Genomic DNA, 24,809 nt, shown 5'->3' on the forward strand with positions numbered 1-24,809 from the left:
CATGATGAGATACAGATGGCAGCAGAAAATCCCTGGAGCGAAGGAGACAAATGCAGAAGGGGCCTATTCCCAACCAAACCCTGTATGCCGACCACTTCTGAAACCAGGGTATGGAGAGGCCCCACACCAGGTGGCGTCAAGTTAAACACGGACACGGCTTTCCTTGCGGACTCGGGTGAAGCATGGGGCGGGGCAGTTGCAAGAGACCATAAGGGCCACGTTTTCATATCGCTGGGAAGGAAGTTACCTTACTGCAGTTCTGTAGAAGAGGCAGAAGCCACGGCGGCAGAGTTGGGGTTAAGGGAATTTGCGAAGTATTTCAACGGGAACCTGATCTTAGAGACGGACTGCGCAATCCTAGCTCGGGACCTGAATGGAAAGGAGAAGTGCAGAGCAGCTTGTTGTGCCAGTATTTCTGATATCAAAGGGCTTCTCCAGGTTTTTTCACGAACGGAAGTCAGTGCTGTCACAAGAGAGAAGAATAAGCTAGCACATGAACTGGCATCGAAGGCAAGAGCGACGGGAGATTTCCTGATCATTTCAAACGTTCCGGCTGACTTAAGGAATGTAATGAGGAATGAGTGTACCTACACCACGACTTAGTTTCGTGTAGCCATGGTTCTCAAAAAAAACATATATAGGGCTCTGCACCTCCGTCCTCCGTGGAGCCAACATCAGCCACACCAAAAGACCGTGGCGTTGGTGTGGCCTGTAACATAGCCGGCACAAGAGAGAACCTACTCAAATCAGCCTCCGCCCGCTCCAGAAATTTGACCCCTGCGAATGAGCCTTGAACAAAGTGGAAAAAAATTGCGATCAGGGTGCGATCTCTCTTGGCTGCCTATAAATACATGGTGAGAGACTACGCTTGCTAGCACACACATCTGCTGATCTATTTCCAATTCATTCTCTTCTTCCTCTACCTACGCGGACCAATCATATAGGAGTATTGTGCACTGCGTGCATGGCTTCTTCGTTCTTCGTCGCTTGTGTGGCTCTAGCCAGCAGCTGCCTTTTCCTCCTCCATTCGCGCAGCGTCTCAGGTTGGCTCGAAAGCGGCGCAACGTGGTATGATCTCCGCCAAGGCGCCGGCACTGGCGGTAGGTATATGGTCGCATGGCGATGCATGCAGATCTCCATGATAAGGGTGCATGCATGCTAGGACGTGTGTACAGCAGTTATTCACGTGTACTGACGCGTGCAGAGCGTGTTGCAGGTGGTGCGTGCGGGTACCAGGGCGACATGGAGAAGCCGCCGTTCTCCTCCATGATCACGGCGGCCGGCCCCTCCATCTTCAAGGACGGCAAGGGCTGCGGTGCTTGCTATCAGGTTAAATGCACCGGCAATGCCGCTTGCTTCGGCCGCCCGGTGACCGTGGTCGTCACAGACGAGCGCCCCGGCGGCGAGGCGTGTCTGGCCGAGGCTGCCCATTTCAACCTCAGCGGCAAGGCGTTCGATGCCATGGCCAAGCCCGGCCAAGCCGACAACCTCCGCGACGCCGGCAACATTAGGGTCCAGTACGACCGGTATGCTCTCGCTAGTTAGCTGGCGCACACACCCATGCCCAGTGCTCTGCCTCCATGCATGTTCGTGTGTGATACTGTGCATCCATCGATCATTTGTCATGTCTTTGATTTCCTCCGCCGCAGGGTTCCGTGCAAGTGGCGCGGGCTGGACATCGCCTTCAGAGTGAAGGCTGGCTCCAACCCGAACTACCTCGCGGTGCTCATCGACAACGAGTCCGGCGACGGCGACCTGTCGGCGGTGGAGCTTCAGCAGCGCGGCGGCAGCTGGGCGCTGATGCAAGAGTTGTTGGGCGCGGTGTGGAAGTACAACTCCATGTCCGCCCTGCGGGCGCCCATATCGATCCGCCTCACCTCCAGCTCCGGCAAGAAACTCGTCGCCAGCAACGTCATCCCCTCCGGCTGGCAGGCCGACAAGACCTACCGGTCCATCGTAAACTACTGATCGAGTGATTTATCAGTCTGTAGGATCGAGTATGTGTTAATTCACATTGTATTCCGGCCGTGTACCTTGTGATGCTGCTTTATATATAATAAAGCGGGATGAAAGCCTGTTTCATGTGTTAATTAGCTCCGTGCCTTTATATGTAATTCATGTCAATTTGGAAGAGTTGCTTTCATGCTTGAAAGATTGCAACTAACATGAATTTTTTTTGTTTGCAAATATTTGGCGGATTGTGTTGTATACTTGTATATCTGTTTAAAACCTCAAGATTAGCGCCAATTTTGTTGTTCTTCAATCCTTCGAGTAAGTTGAAATTCAACAAAGCATACAAAAAAACTCACCTAATTTATAGGATTTAAAAGAAGGGAAAAGCATATTTTTCATCATTAAACTCTTGCGAAAGTTTACAAATCGCCGCTCAACTCCAAAAACATCAAAACTTAGTCTCTCAACTAATTAAACTGGATATGTTTCATCCTTGATAACACTTTGGTCAAAACCAGCAGCTAACTAAACCGGCTGGCTCATGGCCGATCAACAAAGCGGTGGCGTGCATGGGACAGGACCAGGGCGCGGCCGGTGCTCGCCCAGAGCACGGCCGGGCACAGGGGACTAGGTGAGTGAACGGAGGACGAGTATTTAATAAAAAAACTACCACATTTCAGGGAACCGTACCTACAAACTACCACTTTACAAATTTATGCCGAAAATTATCATATTTTGTTTAATCTTTGACTAAAAATTACCATGTCGGAAAAGTGCCCAATTCGCCTCTTCTAAACGCATTTTTGACAGGATGGGCCCACCTGTCAGCATTAATCTTCTTCCTCCTCTCTCTCTGGCATTTCCTCAAACACTTCATGTGCACTCCGCCGCTCTGCCCCGCTCGTCCTCCCACACCGTCACCCCGCAGCACCTCGTCAGCCCGCGCCGCCCCGTCCAGTTCCTCATCAGCGACCTCCCGCTCTGGATCCGCCTCCCACGCCCGCGACCAGTGCCGCGCCTCCACGCCGTCTTCCGCATCCCCGGCCTCCTCATCGCCGCTTCGCCCATCCCCGACCACCGGTGCCCTCGCCGGAGCTAGCCGTCTCTGCCGTGCGCGGCCTCTCCCTCGCCCCGCCAGTGCCCTGCTCCAGTGTCGCCGCCGGATGCCTCAAGCTCCAGATCCGGCCGACCTCGCCGCTCCCCTCGGCCTCCCGCAGTTGCCTGTTGCCGGCCATCCCCATGGTTCGAGGAGCCCGAGCCTTCATCTGGTCCTCTCGCCCTGCGCCGGCCTCCACCAGCACCCATGGCCGCCGCTTGCTAGTCACCACCACAGCCGCCGCGCCCCTGCTTACTGCTTCGACTTCATGCCCGAGCTTCGTTTTCGTCATGGACGTGGGGTATAGCAACACAGCAAAGTGTTTGACGAAATGCCAGAGAGAGAGGAGGAAGAAGATTAATACTGACAGGTGGGCCCATCCTGTTAGAAAGGCGTTTAGAGAGGCGAATTGGGCACTTTCCCGACATGATAGTTTTTAGTCAAAGATTAGACAAAAAGTGGTAGTTTTCGGCACAAATTTGTAAAGTGGTAGTTTGTGTTGGGGAACGTAGTAATTTCAAAAAAATTCGTACGCACACGCAAGATCATGGTGATGCATAGCAACGAGAGGGGAGAGTGTTGTCTACGTACCCTCGTAGACCGTTCGCGGAAGCGTTATATCAACGCAGTTTATGTAGTCGTACGTCTTCACGTCCGACCGATCCAAGTATCGAAAGCATGGCACCTCCGAGTTCTGCACACGTTCGGCTCGGTGACGTCCTCGCCTTCTTGATCCAGCAAGAGGGGCGAAGTAGTAGATGAGTTCCGGCAGCACGACGGCATGGTGACGGTGTTGGTGAAGAACAATCTCCGCAGGGCTTCGCCTAAGCACTACGAAAACTATGACGGAGGATAAACTAGAGGGGACGGGGTTGCCGGCACACGGCTTGGTGTTTCTTGATGTCTCTTTGGTGCTAGCCCTACCCCTCTATTTATATGTTGAGCCCTGGGGTCGAAACTTGGAGTAAAAGCCTCCTCAAAGTCGGTTTCACTCGAAAGGCAAGAGTCCTTCTCGGACTCCAGGGCTAGACGCCAGGGTTCCCGGCGTCTACCCCCTAGACGCCAGGGTTCCTGGCGTCTAGCCTCTGGTCTCCGCAAAACTTTCTTTTGCACTTTCCGAAAGCCTCGTGGGCTTTCCCCTTTGGCCCAGATAAAGTGTTCTCGTGCCCAAACATTTCGGGAAACATCCGGAACCCCTTCCGGTGAATTCCAGAACCCTTCCGGAGATCAAACACTACTATCCCATATATCAAACTTTATCTCCGGACCATTTCGGAGTTTCTCGCCATGTCCGTGATCTCATCCCGGACTCCGAACAACATTCGGTCATCAACATACATAACTCATATAGTACTATATCATCAACGAACGTTAAGCGTGCGGACCCTACGGGTTCGAGAACTATGTAGACATGACCGAGACACCTCTCTGGTCAATAACCAATAGCGGGACCTGGATGCCCATATTGGCTCCTACATATTCTACGAAGATCTTTATCGGTCAGACCGCATAACAACATACGTTGTTCCCTTTGTCATCGGTATGTTACTTACCCGAGATTCGATCGTCGGTATCTCAATACCTAGTTCAATCTCGTTACTGGCAAATCTCTTTACTCGTTTCGTAATACATCATCCCGCAACTAACTCATTAGTTGCAATGCTTGCAAGGCTTATAGTGATGTGCATTACCGAGTGGGCCCAGAGATACCTCTCCAACAATCGAAGTGACAAATCCTAATCTCGAAATACGCCAACCCAACAAGTACCTTTGGAGACACCTGTAGAGCACCTTTATAATCACCCAGTTACGTTGTGACGTTTGGTGGCACACAAAGTGTTCCTCCGGTAAACGGGAGTTGCATAATCTCATAGTCATAGGAACATGTATAAGTCATGAAGAAAGCAATAACAACAAACTAAACGATCAAGTGCTAAGCTAACGAAATGGGTCAGGTCAATCACATCATTCTCCTAATGATGTGATCCCGTTAATCAAATGACAACTCATGTCTATGGTTAGGAAACATAACCATCTTTGATCAACGAGCTAGTCAAGTAGAGGCATACTAGTGACACTCTGTTTGTCTATGTATTCACACATGTATTATGTTTCCGGTTAATACAATTCTAGCATGAATAATAAACATTTATCATGATATAAGGAAATAAATAATAACTTTATTATTGCCTCTAGGGCATATTTCCTTCAGTCTCCCACTTGCACTAGAGTCAATAATCTAGTTCACATCGCCATGTGATTTAACATCAATAGTTCACATCACCATGTGATTAACACCCATAGTTCATATCGACATGTGACCAACACCCAAAGGGTTTACTAGAGTCAATAATCTAGTTCACATCGCTATGTGATTAACACCCAAAGATTACTGAGGTGTGATCATGTTTTGTTTGTGAGAGAAGTTTAGTCAACGGGTTTGCCACATTCAGGTCCGTAAGTATTTTGCAAATTTCTATGTCAACAATGCTCTGCATGGAGCTACTCTAGCTAATTGCTCCCACTTTCAATATGTATGCAGATTGAGACTTAGAGTCATCTGGATCAGTGTCAAAACTTGCATCGACATAACCCTTTACGACGAACCTTTTGTCACCTCCATAATCGAGAAACATATCCTTATTCCACTAAGGATAATTTTGACCAATGTCCAGTGATCTACTCCTAGATCACTATTGTACTTCCTTGCCAAAAACAGTGTAGGGTATACAATAGATCTGGTACACAGCATGGCATACTTTATAGAACCTATGGCTGAGGCATAGGGAATGACTTTCATTCTCTTTCTATCTTCTGCCGTGGTCGGGCTTTGAGTCTTACTCAATTTCACACCTTGTAACACAGGCAAGAACTCTTTCTTTGACTGTTCCATTTTGAGCTACTTCAAAATCTTGTCAAGGTATGTACTCATGAAAAAAAACTCATCAAGTGTTTTGATCTATCTCTATAGATCTTGATGCTTAATATGTAAGCAGCTTCACTGATGTCTTTCTTTGAAAAACTCCTTTCAAACATTCCTTTATGCTTTGCAGAATAATTCTACATTATTTCCGATAACAATATGTCTTTCACATATACTTATTAGAAATGCTGTAGTGCTCCCACTCACTTTGTTGTAAATACATGAAGCCTGTATAAAACTATATGCTTTGATCAACTTATCAAAGCATATATTCCAACTCCAAGATGCTTGCACCAGTCCATAGATGGATTGCTGGAGCTTGCATATTTTGTTAGTACCTTTAGGATTGACAAAACCTTCTGGTTGCATCATATACAACTCTTCTTTAATAAATCCATTAAGGAATGCAGTTTTGTTTATCCATTTGCCAGATTTCATAAAATGCGGCAATTGCTAACATGATTCGGACAGCCTTAAGCATAGATATGAGTGAGAAACTCTCATCGTAGTCAACACCTTGAACTTGTCAAAAACCTTTTTGCGACAATTCTAGCTTTGTAGATAGTAACACTACTATCAGCGTCCGTCTTCCTCTTGAAGATCCATTTAATCTCAATGTCTCGCCGATCATTGGGCAAGTCAATCAAAGTCCATACTTTGTTCTCATACATGGATCTCATCTCAGATTTCATGGCATCAAGCCATTTCGCGGAATCTGGGCTCATCATCGCTTCCTCATAGTTCGTAGGCTCGTCATGGTTAAGTAACATGACCTCCAGAACAAGATTATCGTACCACTCTGGTGCAGATCTCACTCTGGTTTATGTACGAGGTACGGTAGTAACTTGATCTGAAGTTACATGATCATCATCATTAGCTTCCTCACTAATCGGTGTAGTAGTCACAGGAACAGATTTTTGTGATGAACTACTTTCCAATAAAGGAGCAGGTACAGTTACCTCATCAAGTTCTACTTTCCTCCCACTTACTTCTTTCGAGAAAAACTCATTTTTCTAGAAAGGATCCATTCAAAGCAACGAATATATTGCCTTTGGATCTGTGATAGAAGGTGTACCCATTTTTTTGGGGTATCCTATGAAGACGCACTTCTCTGATTTGGGTTAGAGCTTATCAAGTTGAAACTTTTTCACATAAACATTGCAACCTCAAACTTTAAGAAACGATAGCTTAGGTTTCTTGCCAAACCATAGTTCATACGGTGTCATCTCAACGGATTTAGATGATGCCCTATTTAACTTGAATGTAGCTGTCTCTAATGCATAACCTTAAAACTATAGTGGTAATTGGTAAGATACATCATAGATCGCACCATATCTAATAAAGCACGGTTACGACGTTCGGACACACCATTACACTGTGGTGTTCCAGGTGGCGTGGGTAGTGAAACTATTTCACATTGTTTTAACTGAAGGCCAAACTCGTAACTCAAATATTTTACTTCTGCGATCATATTGTAGAAACTTTTATTTTGTTACGATGATTCTCCACTTCACTCTGAAATTCTTTGAACTTTTCAAATGTTTCAGACTTGTGTTTCATCAAGTAGATATACTCATATTTGCTCAAATCATCTGTAAAGGTCAGAAAATAACGATACCCGCCGCGAGCCTCAACACTCATTGGACTGCATACATCAGTATGTATTATTTCCAATCAAGTTTGTTGCTCGCTTCATTGTTCCGGAGAACGGAGTCTTAGTCATCTTGCCCATGAGGCATGGTTCGCAAGCATCAACTGATTCATAATCAAGTGATTCCAAAAGCCCATCAGTATGGATTTTCTTCATGCGCTTTACAGCAATATGACCTAAACGGCAGTGCCATAAATAAGTTGTACTATCATTATTAACTTCGCATCTTTTGGCTTCAATATTATGAAAATGTGTATCACCACGATCGAGATCCAACAAACCATTTTTATTGGGTGTATGACCATAAAGGTTTTATTCATGTAAACAGAACAACAATTATTCTCTAATTTACATGAATAACCGTATTGCAATAAACATGATTCAATCATATTTATTTCTAACACAAACACCAAATAACATTTATTTAGGTTCAACACTAATCCCAAAAGTATAGGGAGTGTGCGATGATGATCATATCAATCTTGAAACCACTTCCAACACACATCGTCACTTCACCCTTAACTAGTCTCTGTTTATTTTGCAACTCCCATTTCGAGTTACTACTCTTAGAAACTGAACCAGTATCAAATACTGAGGGGTTGCTATAAACACTAGTAAAGTACACATCAATAACATGTATATCAAATATAGCTTTGTTCACTTTGCCATCCTTCTTATCCACCAAATACTTGGGGTGGTTCCGCTTCTAGTGACCAGTCCCTTTGCAGTAGAAACACTTAGTCTTAGGCTTAGGTCCAGACTTGAGCTTCTTCACTTGAGCAGCAACTTGCTTGTCGTTCTTCTTGAAGTTCCTTTTCTTTCCCTTTGCCCTTTTCTTGAAACTAGTGGTCTTGTTAACCATCAACACTTGATGTTTTTTTCTTGATTTCTACCTTCGTCGATTTCAGCGTCACGAAGAGCTTGGGAATCGTTTACGTTATCCCTTGCATATCATAGTTCATCATGAAGTTCTACTAACTTGGTGATGGTGACTAGAGAATTCTGGCAATCACTATTTTATCTGGAAGATTAACTCCCACTTGATTCAAGCGATTGTAGTACCCAGACAATCTGAGCACATGCTCACTGCTTGAGCTATTCTCCTCCATCTTTTAGCTATAGAACTTGTTGGAGACTTCATATCTCTCAACTCGGGTATTTGCTTGAAATATTAACTTCAACTCCTGGAACATCTCATATGGTCCATGACGTTCAAAATGTCTTTGAAGTCCCGATTCTAAGCCGTTTAAGCATGGTGCACTAAACTATCAAGTAGTCATCATATTGAGCTAGCCAAATATTCATAACATCTGCATCTGCTCCTGCAATAGGTTTGTCACCTAGCGGTGCATCAAATACATAATTCTTCTGTGCAGCAATGAGGATAAACCTCAGATCACGGATCCAATCCGCATCATTGCTACTAACATTTTTCAACTTAGTTTTCTCTAGGAACATATCAAAAATAAAACGGAGGAGCTAAACGCGAGCTATTGATCTACAACATAGATATGCTAATACTACCAGGACTAAGTTCATGATAAATTAAAGTTCAATTAATCATATTACTTAAGAACTCTCACTTAGATAGACGTCCCTCTAATCATCTAAGTGATCACGTGATCCAAATCAACTAAACCATAACCGATCATCACGTGAAATGGAGTAGTTTTCAGTGGTGAACATCAATATGTTGATCATATCTACTATATGATTCACGCTCGACCTTTCGGTCTCATTGTTTTGAGGCCATATCTGCATATGCTAGGCTCGTCAAGTTTAACCTGAGTATTCTGCGTGTGCAAAATTGGCTTGCACCCGTTGTAGATGGACGTAGAGCTTATCACACCCGATCATCACATGGTGTCTGGGCACGACGAACTTTGGCAACGGTGCATACTCAGGGAGAACACTTTTATCTTGAAATTTAGTGAGAGATCATCTTATAATGCTACCGTCAATCAAAGCAAGATAAGATGCATAAAAGATAAACATCACATGCAATCAATATAAGTGATATGATATGGCCATCATCATCTTGTGCTTGTGATCTCCATCTCCGAAGCACCGCCATGATCACCATCGTCACCGGCACGACACCTTGATCTCCATCGTAGCATCGTTGTCGTCTCGCCAATCTTATGCTTCCATGACTATCGCTACCGCTTAGTGATAAAGTAAAGCATTACAGCGCAATTGCATTGCATACAATAAAGCGACAACCATATGGCTCCTGCCAGTTGCCGATAACTGGGTTACAAAACATGATCATCTCATACAATAAAATTTAGCATCATGTCTTGACCATATCACATCACAACATGCCCTGCAAAAACAAGTTAGACGTCCTCTACTTTGTTGTTGCAAGTTTTACGTGGCTGCTACGGGCTTAAGCAAGAACCGTTCTTACCTACGCATCAAAACCACAACGATAGTTTGTCAAGTTGGTGCTGTTTTAACCTTCGCAAGGACCGGGCGTAGCCACACTTGGTTCAACTAAAGTTGGAGAAACTGACACCCGCCAACCACTTGTGTGCAAAGCACGTCGGTAGAACCAGTCTCGCGTAAGCGTACGTGTAATGTCGGTCCGGGCCGCTTCATCCAACAATACCGCCGAACCAAAGTATGACATGCTGGTAAGCAGTATGACTTATATCGCCCACAACTCACTTGTGTTCTACTCGTGCACAACATCAACGCATAAAACCTAGCTCTGATACCATTGTTGGGGAACGTAGTAATTTCAAAAAAATTCCTACGCACACGCAAGATCATGGTGATGCATAGCAACAAGAGGGGAGAGTGTTGTCTATGTACCCTCGTAGACCGTTCGCGGAAGCGTTATATCAACGCGGTTTATGTAGTCGTACGTCTTCACGTCCGACCGATCCAAGTACCGAAAGCACGGTACCTCCGAGTTCTGCACACGTTCGGCTCGGTGACGTCCTCGCCTTCTCAATCCAGCAAGAGGGGCGAAGTAGTAGATGAGTTCCAGCAGCACGACGGCGTGGTGACGGTGTTGGTGAAGAACAATCTCCGCAGGGCTTCGCCTAAGCACTACGAAAACTATGACGGAGGATAAACTAGAGGGGACGGGGTTGCCGGCACACGGCTTGGTGTTTCTTGATGTCTCTTTGGTGCTAGCCCTACCCCTCTATTTATATGTTGAGCCCTGGGGTCGAAACTTGGAGTAAAAGCCTCCTCAAAGTCGGTTTCACTCGAAAGGCAAGAGTCCTTCTCGGACTCCACGGCTAGACGCCAGGGTTCCCGGCGTCTACCCCCTAGACGCCAGGGTTCCCGGCGTCTACCCCCTAGACGCCAGGGTTCCTGGCGTCTAGCCTCTGGTCTCCGCAAAACTTCCTTTTGCACTTTCCAAAAGCCTCGTGGGCTTTCCCCTTTGGCCCAGATAAAGTGTTCTCGTGCCCAAACATTTCGGGAAACATCCGAAACCCCTTCCGGTGAATTCCGGAACCCTTTCGGAGATCAAACACTACTATCCCATATATCAAACTTTATCTCCGGACCATTCCGGAGTTCCTCGCCATGTCCGTGATCTCATCCCGGACTCCGAACAACATTCGGTCATCAACATACATAACTCATATAGTACTATATCATCAACGAACGTTAAGCGTGCGGACCCTACGGGTTCGAGAACTATGTAGACATGACCGAGACACCCCTCTGGTCAATAACCAATAGCGAGACCTGGATGCCCATATTGGCTCCTACATATTCTACGAAGATCTTTATCGGTCAGACCACATAACAACACACGTTGTTCCCTTTGTCATCGGTATGTTATTTGCCCGAGATTCGATCGTCGGTATCTCAATACCTAGTTCAATCTCGTTACCGGCAAGTCTCTTTACTCGTTCCGTAATACATCATCCCGCAACTAACTTATTAGTTGCAATGCTTGCAAGGCTTATAGTGATGTGCATTACCGAGTGGGCCCAGAGATACCTCTCCAACAATCGGAGTGACAAATCTTAATCTCGAAATACGCCAACCCAACAAGTACCTTTGGAGACACCTATAGAGCACCTTTATAATCACCCAGTTACGTTGTGACGTTTGGTGGCACACAAAGTGTTCCTCCGGTAAACGGGAGTTGCATAATCTCATAGTCATAGGAACATGTATAAGTCATGAAGAAAGCAATAACAACAAACTAAACGATCAAGTGCTAAGCTAACGGAATGGGTCAGGTCAATCACATCATTCTCCTAATGATGTGATCCCGTTAATCAAATGACAACTTATGTCTATGGTTAGGAAACATAACCATCTTTGATCAACGAGCTAGTCAAGTAGAGGCATACTAGTGACACTCTGTTTGTCTATGTATTCACACATGTATTATGTTTCCGGTTAATACAATTCTAGCATGAATAATAAACATTTATCATGATATAAGGAAATAAATAATAACTTTATTATTGCCTCTAGGGCATATTTCCTTCAGTTTGTAGGCACGGTTCCATGAAATGTGGTAGTTTTTTGTTAAATACTCATAGAGGACGCGCGTGGGGCTGCAGGAGTGCGCGCAAGCGAGACTGCAACCAGGGGTGCACGCGGCTGTGGTGCAGGAGGCCGGCCCAGCTCGCGGCCATGGCGCACGGTGGCGTTGGCTCGAGGGGGAAAGGGGCTAGGCGGCATGGGCGCCTCCTCCTCCTATGCTTGGTGCATGCCATGGATGCCAGAGATTTATGAGGTCGACGAATAGAATCCAGAGAGCCTCAATCGCTGGCGCCCTTGTCATCTTCTCGGCCTCCTAGTGACCCGCCGTTGCACCCTGCTCTCCTCCAGCGTGCCTCCTCTTTCTTTATTTCTTCGTTTTTTCCTTTGTTTTCATCACTTTTCTCGCTTTCATTCTTTTGAATTGGTCTCTTCGGTTTTTCATTCTTTTGTTTTTGTTTTCTTTGTTTTCTTTTTGGGTTTCTTTGCTTTTCTTTAGTTTTTGTTGATTTTCATCGGTTCCTTTTTGTTCAATACATCTTTTTTTCAGTACAGATTCAACATTTTTATACATGATTAACATTTTTGAAATTTTTTATACACATAGTACGTTTTTGGTATATATCTAATGTATTTTTCAAATACACATTTAATTATTTTTCAATACATGGTCAACATTTTTTGTATACACACTTAACTTTTTTCAAATGTTTTATTAACATCTTTGAAGTACAAGATTAACATTTTTAATACATATTTAACATTTTTCAAATGCTTGACTAAATTTTTTTAACACATGGTCAACATTTTTTGTAAACACATTTAACATTTTTCAAATACTTGATTTTTTTAGACAATTTCAAATAGTTGATTAACAGGTGCATTTGGGCTCGGTTAAAAGAGCCGATGGCCCATTCACGCGGTGGCCCAGCTAGCCCGAACCCCCCACCTCCGGCGCGTCGCGCACCCGCAGACGCAGCAAGCACTCCCCCTGTTATCCAAGAAGCACACTTTTCCGGCGCCCCAAGGTCGACGGCCGCCTCCGCCCGCCCGCTCGCCGTCGCGACTCCTTCCTCCCCATGCGGCGTCCTCGGGCGATTTGATGACCATAGCATGTGGTTTCTCTCGCTTCCTCAGCACGCGCGTGCATTCCTCCACAAATCGCGTCCTCAGCCTCTGGTTCGCCTCCTGTCCCTGCTCGTCCTCCTCCGCCTCCGCCTCGGAGCCGCCGGAGATAGCCGCGGCCCCGGAGACCGTCAGGGAAGGGCGGGCGGAGATATTCGCGGACAAGTCCAATTCGGTCTTCTTCAACAAGGCTCAGGTTTCGCCTCCTTTGCTTCTTGTCTACGTGTGCTGCAGATTTGATTTTCTTTTGTCAGGCTGATGCCATTGCTGCTTCACCTGATGGTTGCACGAACAGTAGTGCAGTCGTTCCTTCTGGAAAATAATAGTAGTGGTCATCTGTTTGATGATTTCGGTTCATTTCGTTAGAACTGCAAGAATTACAGACTAAACAAGTTGCTATATACTGCTAGAACCCATGGCTGCTGCAGCTTCACTGTCAAACAGTATCATCACAACTCACAAAAGAACAATCTACTGTGGTTACTATCCAATATTTCCTCTGGAAATTCGGATTTTCGTCTGATGGTAGCTTTAGAAATATGTTCAAGTTGTTTGTACTTATGAATTCGATTCTCACCAGGTTAACAACAGAGACCTTTCCATTGCTGTTTTGAGATGGTTTATTTCGAAAAGACAGGAAGAGCATGATACCCAATTAAAAGGTACTCTTTGGACACAATTCGCACTGCTAGTTTACAAACCTTTTTCCGTTTAAAAGGTGCACCAATGCTTGAGCGATTTCTGTGATGCAGCAGGCAGGCGTGCTGAAATACCGCCGGAGCAGCATGCCGATGGATTGGACCCTGCTACCACAGGATCTGAAGACACTGCATTGAGAGAGGAATCGAGCCTTAAAGCACCTAAAGTTCTTGAGGTGCATTTATGAAGTCCTGTTGTTTAATAATGATCAGTTCAAGCTGTGATGTGCTATGATATAGTATATTTCTTCTGGAAGTTCTCCCATTTTTAAATTATGTACATAACCTTAGTACGGCAGTAGTATTTGCATAAACAATGCCTATCTTTTCACTTCAGATCCTTCTTGTCATGAATTTTGTAGGCTTTGGCTGCATCAGGGTTAAGAGCTATCCGATATGCACTTGAGGTGGATGGAATTGGGGAAGTTATAGCTCTTGACAATAATGAAGGTACATTCTGATATTTCTGTCAGAATGTTTCAGATGAATTTTCAGAAATCTTTTGGTTGCGAAGTATATTTTGAGTCCTTGGAAATAACACCCTATTTTATGTCTGATGATGCTAAACATTTGTTTGATTAACTGCAGTTGCTATAGAATCCTGTAAGAGAAATATCTATCACAATGGCATTCTTGCATCTTCGAAGGTGGTGCCACATCTTGCTGACGCTCGCATTTACATGCTCACTCACCCTAAAGAATTTGATGTGGTATGGCTTTACTACTTTACTTTAATAGAAATGTAACTCTCGAATCATTTGTTATGTATCAGTTTGAGTGCCGAGGAAAATTAAATGGCAGTTACACATTTTTGGACAAGTAGCTATTGTATTTGCTATATTACTTCATATTTGTGTTCCTGACTGAGTAGAAAATCAAATCAAGCAGATATAAATTATGTTTCTATATATAAGCTGGCAAATTCAGAACTCAGTGTCGTAGAATTTAGTATTGCCTAATATTTTTGCATATCACGCTGCAATGCTACATCCTACAAAAGTAAGAAACAAAAACATATAGCCGACACGATTACTCGTGCGAATCTGTTTCTAGACACTTGCAGCGTGTCAATACTGTAATACCTTATGTCTTGCATAGAAATCAAACACTTGGTGTTCCAAGTTTTTTTTATTTACTTTCTTACATATAGGAAATAGTGGCACAGCGCACTCACATCATTGCTGTAATATGGCTATTCCTCTGTTTATAAATATTAAGTTTGTGAATTTTGGTATGTATGGTATCCATACACATAAAATTTAATTATTATGTTTTGCAACAATGCTGTGGACAATGGGCCTGGCAGTAAGAGTATCATGGCGGCGGCAGCAACTACATGTGCGGCAAGAACGGCCAGTGTGTCCAGCACTCCACGACAGTCCGGTATCCAGCAAAAATCAGGAAGTTGAATCTGTAATCAGTTGGGAAGTATATTAGAGATTGAGTCAGTTAGTAGAAGTATAGTATGTATCCCAGTGAGCTTAGTCGGTAATTGGTTCAGACAGCCCTTTATATAGATGTTATTCTTATCCCCATTCTAGTATCTCATCTTTTCACGCTGGGCCGTCCTGGCCATCTTCTCCGCGCAATAGCTTCACACTACCAAAGAAGTCTAAAAGGACAGTGTTATGAATGTACTTTCGGTGAATGATGACTGGTCTATTTGTCACCTTTCCATGCAACTAGCATAGATATTTCTGTATGTTGTCAAAGTTAGGGAATTTTGATTGCACACATGCGAGGGTGACACATTGACCAAGGGAACTACTTCTTTGCAGTGAATTGTTAAAATCATATCATATCCTCTTCTTTTGTTTCCATCTGCACGTGGTCACTTTTCCTCGCGTTTGAGGATAATATGCATCCATATCATGCTGTATTGATGTCCTATGTACTTGCTGAATCAGGTTGATCTTGATCCTTATGGATCACCAGCTGCATTCCTTGATTCAGCAGTTCAATGTGTTGCAGATGGTGGTATCTTGATGTGCTCAGCTACAGACATGGCAGTGCTTGCTGGGGGCAATGCAGAAGTTTGTTTTTCCAAGTGAGTTTAATATTCGATTATCAATCATCAACTGCATGACTACATCATTTAATTCTACCATAACAGTTATCTATACCTGCAGATATGGTTCTTATCCAGTAAGAGGCAAATACCGCCATGAGATGGCCTTGAGAATTCTTCTTGCCTGCATCGAGGTTAGATCTGAGAGTCTCTTCTATTCACAGTCATTATGACGATCCATCAATTCATTTTCCTTGTTTTGCTTGCAGTCACATGCTATCCGCCACAAGCGCTATATAGTTCCTGTCATATCAGTGCACATGGATTTCTACATTAGGGTTTTTGTGCGAATCTTCACGTTGTCTCCTGCCTCTGCCTCTCCTTGGTGTTTGTAATATGGTTTCCCACAAATTGATCTTACCAATGTGCCTCTTTCACTGTGCAGGTCGGCTAGCACGGTGAAAAGCTCACCTCTCAAATTTTCACATGTATATCAATGTGTTGGTTGCAATTCATTTCACTTACAAAATGTTGGAAGAATAAACTCAAAGGTAGACTCTACTCCTCTTTTCTTGTTCCATTGTTTTGCATGGCATGCTTATGAATATGATCCTCTGATCCAGGATAAGAGGAATATTCCTCTACCAAATTTTTGCCCTACTGTGCCTCAAGAGTGTTCTGAGTGTGGCGGTAAATTTGTTATGGGGGGGCCTATATGGAGTGATCCAATACATGACAGGGATTGGGCTGCTTCCATTTTATCAAATATCCGAGCAACAAGTGGTTTATATCAAGCTTATGCAAAAATTTCAGCTATACTAACGTCAGTATCAGAGGTACTATTTTGGTTTGTCTTCTCTTTTGGTTATGCTTATGTTGACTGCTGATTATTATGTTAGAGGAAATGAAACATGAACAGGACGAAAAGTGTACAGATTAGTGAATTTTAATGCTTTTAATACAGAATTGTTTAAGAAAGAAGCTGATAGGATAGAAGCTATTCGCGGATGTGCATATATTCTGATTCATTACTTGAATGGTATATGTACAAGTGTCACGTTGGCAGCATAGGCAAATGGGCATCCAAATATATTTGCACTTAAATCACTTTGTATGGTTATTTTTGGTGTCAGGCTCGGGTTTTGTGTAGTAAAATAACCTCGTATCTCTGTAAGGCGAAGTCACTAACAAAAAGAAAAAAGAAGAATAGTACTGAATAAATTCTTGATTTTGTTGATAGCGAAAATGAACTTTCCGTTAGACTAAAAGTCCAGCAGAATGGCTGCCCACTGGTTGAGTATCAGTATTCGTTCCAGTGCACTGATGCGTTAACTGGAGGAGGTCTACGCGTGCTACATGGTTACACACTCCGCAACAGAAACTCATCTGGAGACAGTTAATGGCAGTGTCCAGCATTATCCTTGCTTTTTCGAGTATAACTTTTAACCCTTGGTTTACACACTCCTCCAATTGAAGTGATATAGACTTGCTTGCATCTGATTCTAGGAAGGTGTTAAACATTCCCAGACCAAAAGGTAGCGACAAATCTTTATGTAAATGGCCTGCCTGATATGCATTCTGGAAACCCATTGGATGCCCTGTGTTGTGTGTAACATCCCAGATATCTCCCCTACCTGGTGAAAGCTACCACACTATCTGATTACCACCGAGTCTAGACATGTTGAGAACGATGAACTGCGTGATTGATTAATTGAGTCATATGGATGTTATCTGTTATAATTCTAAATTGTCTGCCGTGGATGTCCCCATAAACACAGGAGGCTTTGCCAAAATTTGAGTATTTCGTAGAGTTGGTGGTAATCAGATAGTGTGTTAACATCGCCAGGTAGGGGAGATATCTGGGATATTAAACTGTGCTCAGAATCTGCAAAAAACCCAAGAATGTCAGAATCTGCACTTGCACCAGAACAATGCCATTCCTGACAACAATCTGTCTACCACGATATGTATCTGGTAGGAAAGAACATCAACCTTCACTCTCAGCAGCTGGTATCCTTCATGGCACACTAACTTTATTTCTGGCAATTTGGAATACCATTTCCACCAATCAGGTTAGCTCTTCTTGGGAGCCATAACCTCTAGTTCTTAGACATGATGTTATGCTAAAATAAATGGCCCGATTTGAAATAGCATGCATTAAAACAAAGAATCTCTGAATCGAACATACATTGAGATGTTAACATTCTGTTGTTTATATTGGATCCATAAATCACAAGGGATTTTCTTGTGCAGGAATTGCCCAATGCACCTTTATTCGTCAGTCTTCACAGTATATGTGCAACATTGAAGTGCACCAATCCAACCATGGTTATGTTTCATTCGGCTATAAGAAATGCTGGCTATCAAATATCAGGTAGCCATGCGGATCCGCTAGCTCTGAAAACAGATGCACCAATGTCTGTAATTTGGGACATCATGCGATGTTGGGTATGATAGAAATCTCAGATTTTCTTGGTTAATCAGAGTATCAGACACAGCAGACTTTTCATTAATTGGCTTCCTGTGCCTGCAGGTCAAGCTTCACCCGGTAAAATCTCAACCTGAGAATCTTCCAGGTAGCAGGATACTTTCCCAAGAGCCTCAATTGCAGGTATGGATCATAAAACACAGCTTAGTATCCTTTTATGAACAATGCATGAGAAGTAAAATGTTTCTATGCAAAAGTGAGTTACATATGCTTGCAAATTTTTGCTTATTTTAAGCATGAGTTTTTACTTTATGGTCTTGTGATCAGACATCAGAAGCTTGTGTTTGTTTCTTGTATTAATCTGACAGAACTATGTGAAGCTAACCATGAGTGACTTGGACACAGTACTAATATTCCACTCTTGTTAAGCTTGAGCTGAGCTAAGGGCTCTTCTCATTAACGGCGCTCTGTTTCCCTAATGTTTTAATCGTTGCCTGAATGTTATGTTTAAGTGAAAGCAAACCATTCCTTGTACCATTGGTGTTTGGTTTTATGTATCTCTGTTATTCCTGACGGGTTGGCCTCATGATTTTCTGAGCAACACGATCCAGACTAGCTGGTAGGAGCTAGGGCCCTACCGGATCTAGGGCGTAGGTTGTAGGGGAAGGAGGGGAAAGGGCGAGGGCTGGTGCGCGGCGGCCGGCGGCGTGGCGCCGTCCTTGCGACGGGAGCAGCGGCGGCGAAAGCAGGAGGCGTCTAGGGTTTAGGTCTCCCAGCTCCCTAAGGGAAGCCGAGCAAATATTGATTGCTTCTTGCTTGATTAGATTGATACATCTCCTCTCCTTATATAGAGAGGTTTACTTGACTCCTAAGCAAACGATCCTAATACGATAAGATAATTGGGCTAAGCCCCTAATTAAGATACTTGGGCCATAACCCACTGGGCTAAGCCCCTATGCCGGTCATAACACTTCTCCCCGCCTGCACAAATAGCTTGTCCTCGAGCTGTAAGGTGGGGAAGCGCTTGCTGAACTCCTCGAGGTGATCAACCAGCGTCAAACACCTTCGCGACAGCTGGGGCGGCAAGGTCGGCGGCGACGGGTCCTCCGGAATGTAGTCTGCAACCTCCAGGTAGAAGAGTCGCGGGCAGGCGTGGCCGGGCGTGTAGGGCTCGTCGCAGTTGAAGCACAACCCTTGGCGGCGACGCTCGAGTAGCTCGGCCGAGGTGAGCCGGCGAAACGGGCGAGCCGCGGTCGCGGCGAGGGGTGCCGCGAAAGACTGAGCAGGCTGACCCTGAGCGGGATCTGGCCAGGGTAGCGACCCAGTGGCCTGGGACGGTGACTCCTGCTGGACGGCCACCGCGCGGCGCTCGAACGCGCGGGCATAGTACATGGCCGTCTGGATATCCTGGGGTCCCCGAAGCTCCACGTCCACGCGGATGTGATCCGGAAGTCCACCGACAAAGAGGTCGGCCCGCTGCTGCGCCGTCACACCTGACGTGTGGCATGCCAGGGCCTGGAAACGGTCGGCGAAGTCCTGAACCGTGGAGGTGAAGGGAAGGCGGCCTAGCTCCGCCAGGCGGCTCCCGCGGATTGGGGGCCCAAAACGAAGGAGGCAGAGCTCGCGGAAGCGCTCCCAAGGGGGAATGCTGCCCTTGTCCTGCTCGAGGGCGTAGTACCAGGTCTGTGCCGCGCCGCGGAGGTGGTAAGAGGCGAGCCAGGTGCGCTTCGAGGCGAGGGTGTGCTGCCCGCGAAAGAACTGGTTGAGCCAGTTGAGGGGGTCCTCCATGCCGTCATAGGTGGCGAAGTCGATCTTGGCGAACCGCGGCGGCGTCTGGGTCGGAGCGCCGTGTCGAGCTGGCTCGGAGGTGCGGAGCAGCGAGGCGGGTGGCGCCTGGTCGGAGTACTCCGGGTAAGGACCCGCGGAGCTGGATGGCCCGCCGAACTACGAAAACGGGGTCGGCTGCTCCGGAGCTGTGGTGTAGACCGGCGATGGCGAAGACCCAGCCGCCCAAGCTGGTAGTGGCGACGGGGAGGCCGAAAACCGGACCTCATGTATCAAAAGGCCGGCCAGCGAGGACGCCCCTGAGCTGGGCAGAGGTAGCGCCGGTGGTTGCAGCGTCGGCTGTGGAGGGTGGGCGGGTGCGTCGGTTGCCACGGGGGAAGGCGGCTGCAGATGCCATAGGGGAGCCGTAGCTGGCAACGGCGGCAGATGCCACAGAGGAGCCGCGGCTGGAGTGGTCTCGCCGGGGTGCCCTGCCTGGAACGGCAAGTAGCGGCAGCCTGGTGCAGGCCGGCGCGCCCTGGGCCGGCCACGGCAGCGCAGGGGGACCCGCCTGGAACGGTAACAGCGGCTGCCCGCTGTAGGTAGGCGCGCCCTGGGACGGCCACGGCAGCGCGGGGGAGCCTGCCTGGAACGGCAGCAGCGGCTGCCCGCTGTAGGTAGGCGCGCCCTGGGACGGCCATGGCAGCGTGGGGTGACCGTAGGCGGCGATCGGCGCAGCCGGCGGAGGTGCGTACGGCCCAACCATATGCTGGTGGTACTGGTTGAGGTGGAGCCCTTGGACGGCCATCATGAGATCCCGCAGCGTGCTGGTCATCTGTTCCGGCGTGAAGACGGCGGTCGTCGGCGGCGCGGACGTGATGGGTGCCGGCGGCGGTGAGGAGCCCGCGGTGGTGACCGGGCCCGACAGCGTGTAGGCCCCGGCGGTGGTCATCGGGGCGGACGTCATCGGCGCGGTGGTGGAGGCGGGCAGCGGCGGCGACGGTGTTGACGAAGACATGATCGGACCCAAGTCTCTGGATACCAAATTGGTAGGAGCTAGGAATCTAGGGCGTAGGTTGTAGGGGAAGGAGGGGGAAGGGCGAGGGCTGGTGCGCGGCGGCCGGCGGCGTGGCGCCGTCCTTGCGACGGGAGCAGCGGCGGCGAAAGCAGGAGGCATCTAGGGTTTAGGTCTCCCGGCTCCCTAAGAGAAGCCGAGCAAATATTGATTGCTTCTTGCTTGATTAGATTGATATATCTCCTCTCCTTATATAGAGAGGTTTACTTGACTCCTAAACAAACGATCCTAATACGATAAGATAATTGGGCTAAGCCCCTAATTAAGATACTTGGGCCATAACCCACTGGGCTAAGCCCCTATGCCGGTCATAACACTAGCACTAGTCAAGCTCTCTGCTGGGATTTCAATTGGTACAAGTAACCAGAAGTGATCAATTTTTACTGTGTCCTAGCTCTCTCCTAGTAGAACCCTGTCTATTTTGCTGATTTTAAATGTATCTGGATACTTTGGTCAAAGTTATAGAAACCCGGCTGAAATCTCGGAAACCATCTGTAGAGAGACCTCAAATTATTGTGCACAGAGACCTAATACTGACCTGATGTTGCGCTAACTGGAAGCATACAAACTATTGCATTTTTGTATTGGTTTAGAAGGATCAATTATTGCCCTGTTTTGCACACCAGTCACAATTTGGCCACCACTTTGTTCATTCCATATATTAAGGTAGGTGTTTTCCTTCGCCGACATATATTCCCTGACTTCCCGTGTAGTGATTATTCCAGAAATATGCTTATCTGTGGACATAAGTAAGTTATATAAACTAAGCAATTATACAATTCGACCTTTCATACTTCTGAAGCCTCTGTTATTCCATTCAGTATTCCAGTTGATTTCATTGATTACTTTTCCTATATCTAATTTTTGTCCCCTTTTTTTTACTGGTTTGACAACTACCAGGCATCGTTCTCTCAAGCAACTGGGGGTTTAGTTGCACGGAAGAGCCCAAGATTTCTACCTAACCCTGAAAAACACTGGGGTCCTAAGATGAAGGCCGGTAGACCACTTAAGATACTTCCCATTGACAAATTGTAATTTCTTTTCACCGTCGACACACTTGAAGCCGGACATTCTTTTTATTCTGAAATTGAACATATAGAAAGTTCTGAAAAATATAATCTACAGCCGTGTCCACGTTTGCTCCCCGGTGCGGCAAGTTTCTGCTGATCCCAGAATGTGAACCTTAACCACCTAGCTGAACCAGAGGCCCATGAAGAGGTTGGTCGAATGGGTCATGATCCATCACAATAACTAATAATGCCTTATCAGTAAGTATGACATTGTTCTTGGCTCTCCTTCGAGCTCATTCTGCTGGGTTTTCCTGTCAAGTGAATGAATGACCAGCCATCTATGCCGCACACTAGTGAGAGCACAAATATGGTATAATGCAAGGAAACACCGTGGCAAAGAGGAGGAAGTAGCAAATGTAAAGTACAAGCGGTGTTGGTTAATTCACGAAAGGGTTAATGCTCTCACCATTGTCTACTCTTCAAATACTCTCTTCGTTTCTTTTTACTCTGCATATAAGTTTTCTCTCAAGTCAAACTTCAGGACAACTGACCAAAATTATAGGAAAAACTATCAACATTAATCATATCAAATAAATGTCATAAAATTATCTTTTATATTGTATATCTTTAATATTATAGATGTTGATATTGTTAAGTATAACTTTGGTCAAACTTTATGAAGTATGTATTCCTACAAATAAGCTTTGCTAGGCGAAGGGGGAGAATATCATATGAAAACCAACATTCAATGAAAACTTTGTGGAAACCATATTTTAAAATTCCAAAAAAAGTCTGAAAAAAATACGGGATGTTCAGAGGATGATGTTTTATTGCCGCGCAAAAATTCAAGTTGAAATACATTGCGAGATATGAGCTATAAAAAAGACAATTTCAGCCCTTGATAGTGAGATTACTGTTCAGCACTATTCAACGCCGATTTTGTCTTTTTTATAGCTCATATCTCGTAATGTCTATCAATTTGATTTTTTGTGTGGCAATAAAACATCATCCTCTTAACATCCCGTATTTTTTAAAAAACTTTAAAACATCTTCATCTCGTGGTTTTCACCGGTTTTCATCGAATATTGGTTTCCGTATAATACTCTCCCAGGCGAAGGAAGAGAACCTCAACAACTATCCATTTGCCCGAGGAATTTGAGCACACAAGGAATTAGATAATTCCAACAAACCCCACACTTGCTTAGGAAGCATTGCCAAGTTAAAAGAGTGAAGATCTCGAAACCTTCCCCCATAAAAAAAAAGATCTCAAAACCTCATACCAGATTTATTGTTGGGAAAGCACAATTTTCACCACGCTCACCAATGCATTTTTCTTGCCGTGCCCGTCATCTCTCACTATAAGTTGTGACGTTAGATATAGCTCTGCAGACCTCTTTCAGCCAAAAAGAAGAGAAAAAAAATGAAACATGGGCAAAAGGTTTTTCCGCATTTCATTAATTAAGAAGAAGCTTTAAAAGTTAGAACACACGCCCGAGGGCGCCAAAATGGCCTTAAAAGAACTACTCTCGCGACATGCGTGCGTTGAAATGTTTCCCACTGGCGATGGCCCAGCGAGCAGCCTCTCGGCGGATTTTGGCGAGGATAGCCATCGGCGAAGCGTACACATTCTGGAGCACCCATGCCTTCCTCTCGTTTCAGATTTCCCATGACGTGAGTATCAAGAGGGACGCCAATGCTTTCCACGGGTGTCCATGGATGTGAATGGCGTCATTCTGATTTATTCAGCAATCTTTTTTTAGCAACATTTATTCAGCAATCAAAACAGAAGAAATGGTTTGGGCCTTATGGCCGAATAGGCTAAATACAATTTTAGGCCCATCAGATGGACTGGCCCCATGCGCAACTTCCTTCCTTGTCTCCGAACAGGCCCATCAGAACGCGCAAGAAGCATTTTAACAAGTCTTCTCCTTCCTCTCGCCCAATCTCCTCACCTGCCCCCGAGAAGAGAGAGAGAGAAAAGCAGCAAGACGCGAATCAGCGGCGGCGATGGCTCTCCCGGCGTCCGGCTCCACCCTCTCCCGCTTCCTCTCCTCCCGCCGCATCCAGCCCACGGACGTCACCGCCCTCGCCACCTGGGGCGTCTTCGCCGGCAGCGCCGCCATCTACCTCGTCCAGGTCCGTGTTAAAACTGTCAATTCACGATTACGCGTTTGATCGTATCCACCGCCCAGTACCCCGCTACTTTTGAACCTGGCTTCCTCTTGCACCCGTCGCTCGATCCGTAGATAGTCTGTCCTATGGGTGTTAGGGTTTGGTTTCTCTAGATCCGATCTTGCCATGCCTGCTTGCCTAGATCTGCGGCGTGATGGATCAGAAAGCAGGCTCGGCGATCCGAGCGGAGATGGTGTGATTTGGGGGGGGGGGGGGGGGGGGGGGGGTTACCAGAAGTTTTTTAGTACGTGGTAAAACTTGTTCTTTGGATATAATTAGTGCTCCATTCGTATGGTAGGATAGCATACGGTTAAGGAGAAGACCAAGTGATTTTGAGATGGCAACAGATTTATGTTTGCGAACCCGTGCGTTTAAGGTGTCTTCGTGATAGGAACTTTCTGCAATAAATGGACCATGTCTCAGGACAAATGCTGAATTAGCTAGT

General features: G+C 45.8%; 3 protein-coding genes across 4 annotated transcripts; 2 read left to right on the plus strand and 1 right to left on the minus strand.

Moving 5' to 3' along the window:
• Window positions 1-1,201: 1,201 nt before the first annotated feature.
• LOC125540532 (putative expansin-B14) lies at window positions 1,202-2,222 on the plus strand. Its single transcript, XM_048704150.2, has 2 exons — window positions 1,202-1,526; window positions 1,650-2,222. The coding sequence occupies exons 1-2, from the start codon at window positions 1,243-1,245 to the stop codon at window positions 1,966-1,968; spliced, it is 603 nt and encodes a 200-aa protein (XP_048560107.2). The 5' UTR covers window positions 1,202-1,242; the 3' UTR covers window positions 1,969-2,222.
• A 10,805-nt stretch (window positions 2,223-13,027) lies between these two features.
• Window positions 13,028-22,488, plus strand: LOC125535642 (tRNA (guanine(26)-N(2))-dimethyltransferase 1-like). Of its 2 annotated transcripts, none has more exons than XM_048698712.2 (13): window positions 13,028-13,405; window positions 13,790-13,871; window positions 13,962-14,083; window positions 14,270-14,357; window positions 14,496-14,617; window positions 15,815-15,954; window positions 16,037-16,109; window positions 16,185-16,273; window positions 16,361-16,466; window positions 16,539-16,751; window positions 18,169-18,363; window positions 18,449-18,526; window positions 22,083-22,488. In XM_048698712.2, exons 1-13 carry the CDS (start codon window positions 13,187-13,189, stop codon window positions 22,215-22,217), a joined length of 1,662 nt encoding a protein of 553 aa, XP_048554669.1. In that variant the 5' UTR covers window positions 13,028-13,186; the 3' UTR covers window positions 22,218-22,488. The 2 variants fall into 2 exon arrangements, with proteins under 2 accessions (XP_048554669.1, XP_048554670.1); XM_048698713.2 differs by having other exon boundaries at window positions 13,030-13,405; window positions 13,965-14,083.
• On the minus strand, window positions 18,780-20,131 carry LOC147983792 (uncharacterized). The gene has a single exon (XM_087545653.1). The coding sequence runs from the start codon at window positions 20,129-20,131 to the stop codon at window positions 19,289-19,291; it is 843 nt and encodes a 280-aa protein (XP_087401779.1). The 3' UTR covers window positions 18,780-19,288.
• Window positions 22,489-24,809: the final 2,321 nt, after the last annotated feature.

This window comes from Triticum urartu, chromosome 2A (assembly GCF_056163025.1).
Source record: "Triticum urartu cultivar PI428250 chromosome 2A, HENAU_Tu73, whole genome shotgun sequence".
Lineage (NCBI taxonomy): Eukaryota > Viridiplantae > Streptophyta > Magnoliopsida > Poales > Poaceae > Triticum > Triticum urartu.

Bases quoted from the DNA above. Each gene is read 5' to 3' on its own strand.
- LOC125540532 (XM_048704150.2), top strand. From the start codon at position 1,243: ATGGAGAAGCCGCCGTTCTCCTCCATGATCACGGCGGCCGGCCCCTCC. The intron at 1,527-1,649 runs GTATGCTCTCGC...CCTCCGCCGCAG, and splicing joins ATTAGGGTCCAGTACGACCG to GGTTCCGTGCAAGTGGCGCG.
- LOC125535642 (XM_048698712.2), top strand. From the start codon at position 13,187: ATGACCATAGCATGTGGTTTCTCTCGCTTCCTCAGCACGCGCGTGCAT. The intron at 13,406-13,789 runs GTTTCGCCTCCT...GATTCTCACCAG, and splicing joins TCTTCTTCAACAAGGCTCAG to GTTAACAACAGAGACCTTTC. The intron at 14,618-15,814 runs GTATGGCTTTAC...TTGCTGAATCAG, and splicing joins ACCCTAAAGAATTTGATGTG to GTTGATCTTGATCCTTATGG.
- LOC147983792 (XM_087545653.1), bottom strand. From the start codon at position 20,131: ATGGAGGACCCCCTCAACTGGCTCAACCAGTTCTTTCGCGGGCAGCAC.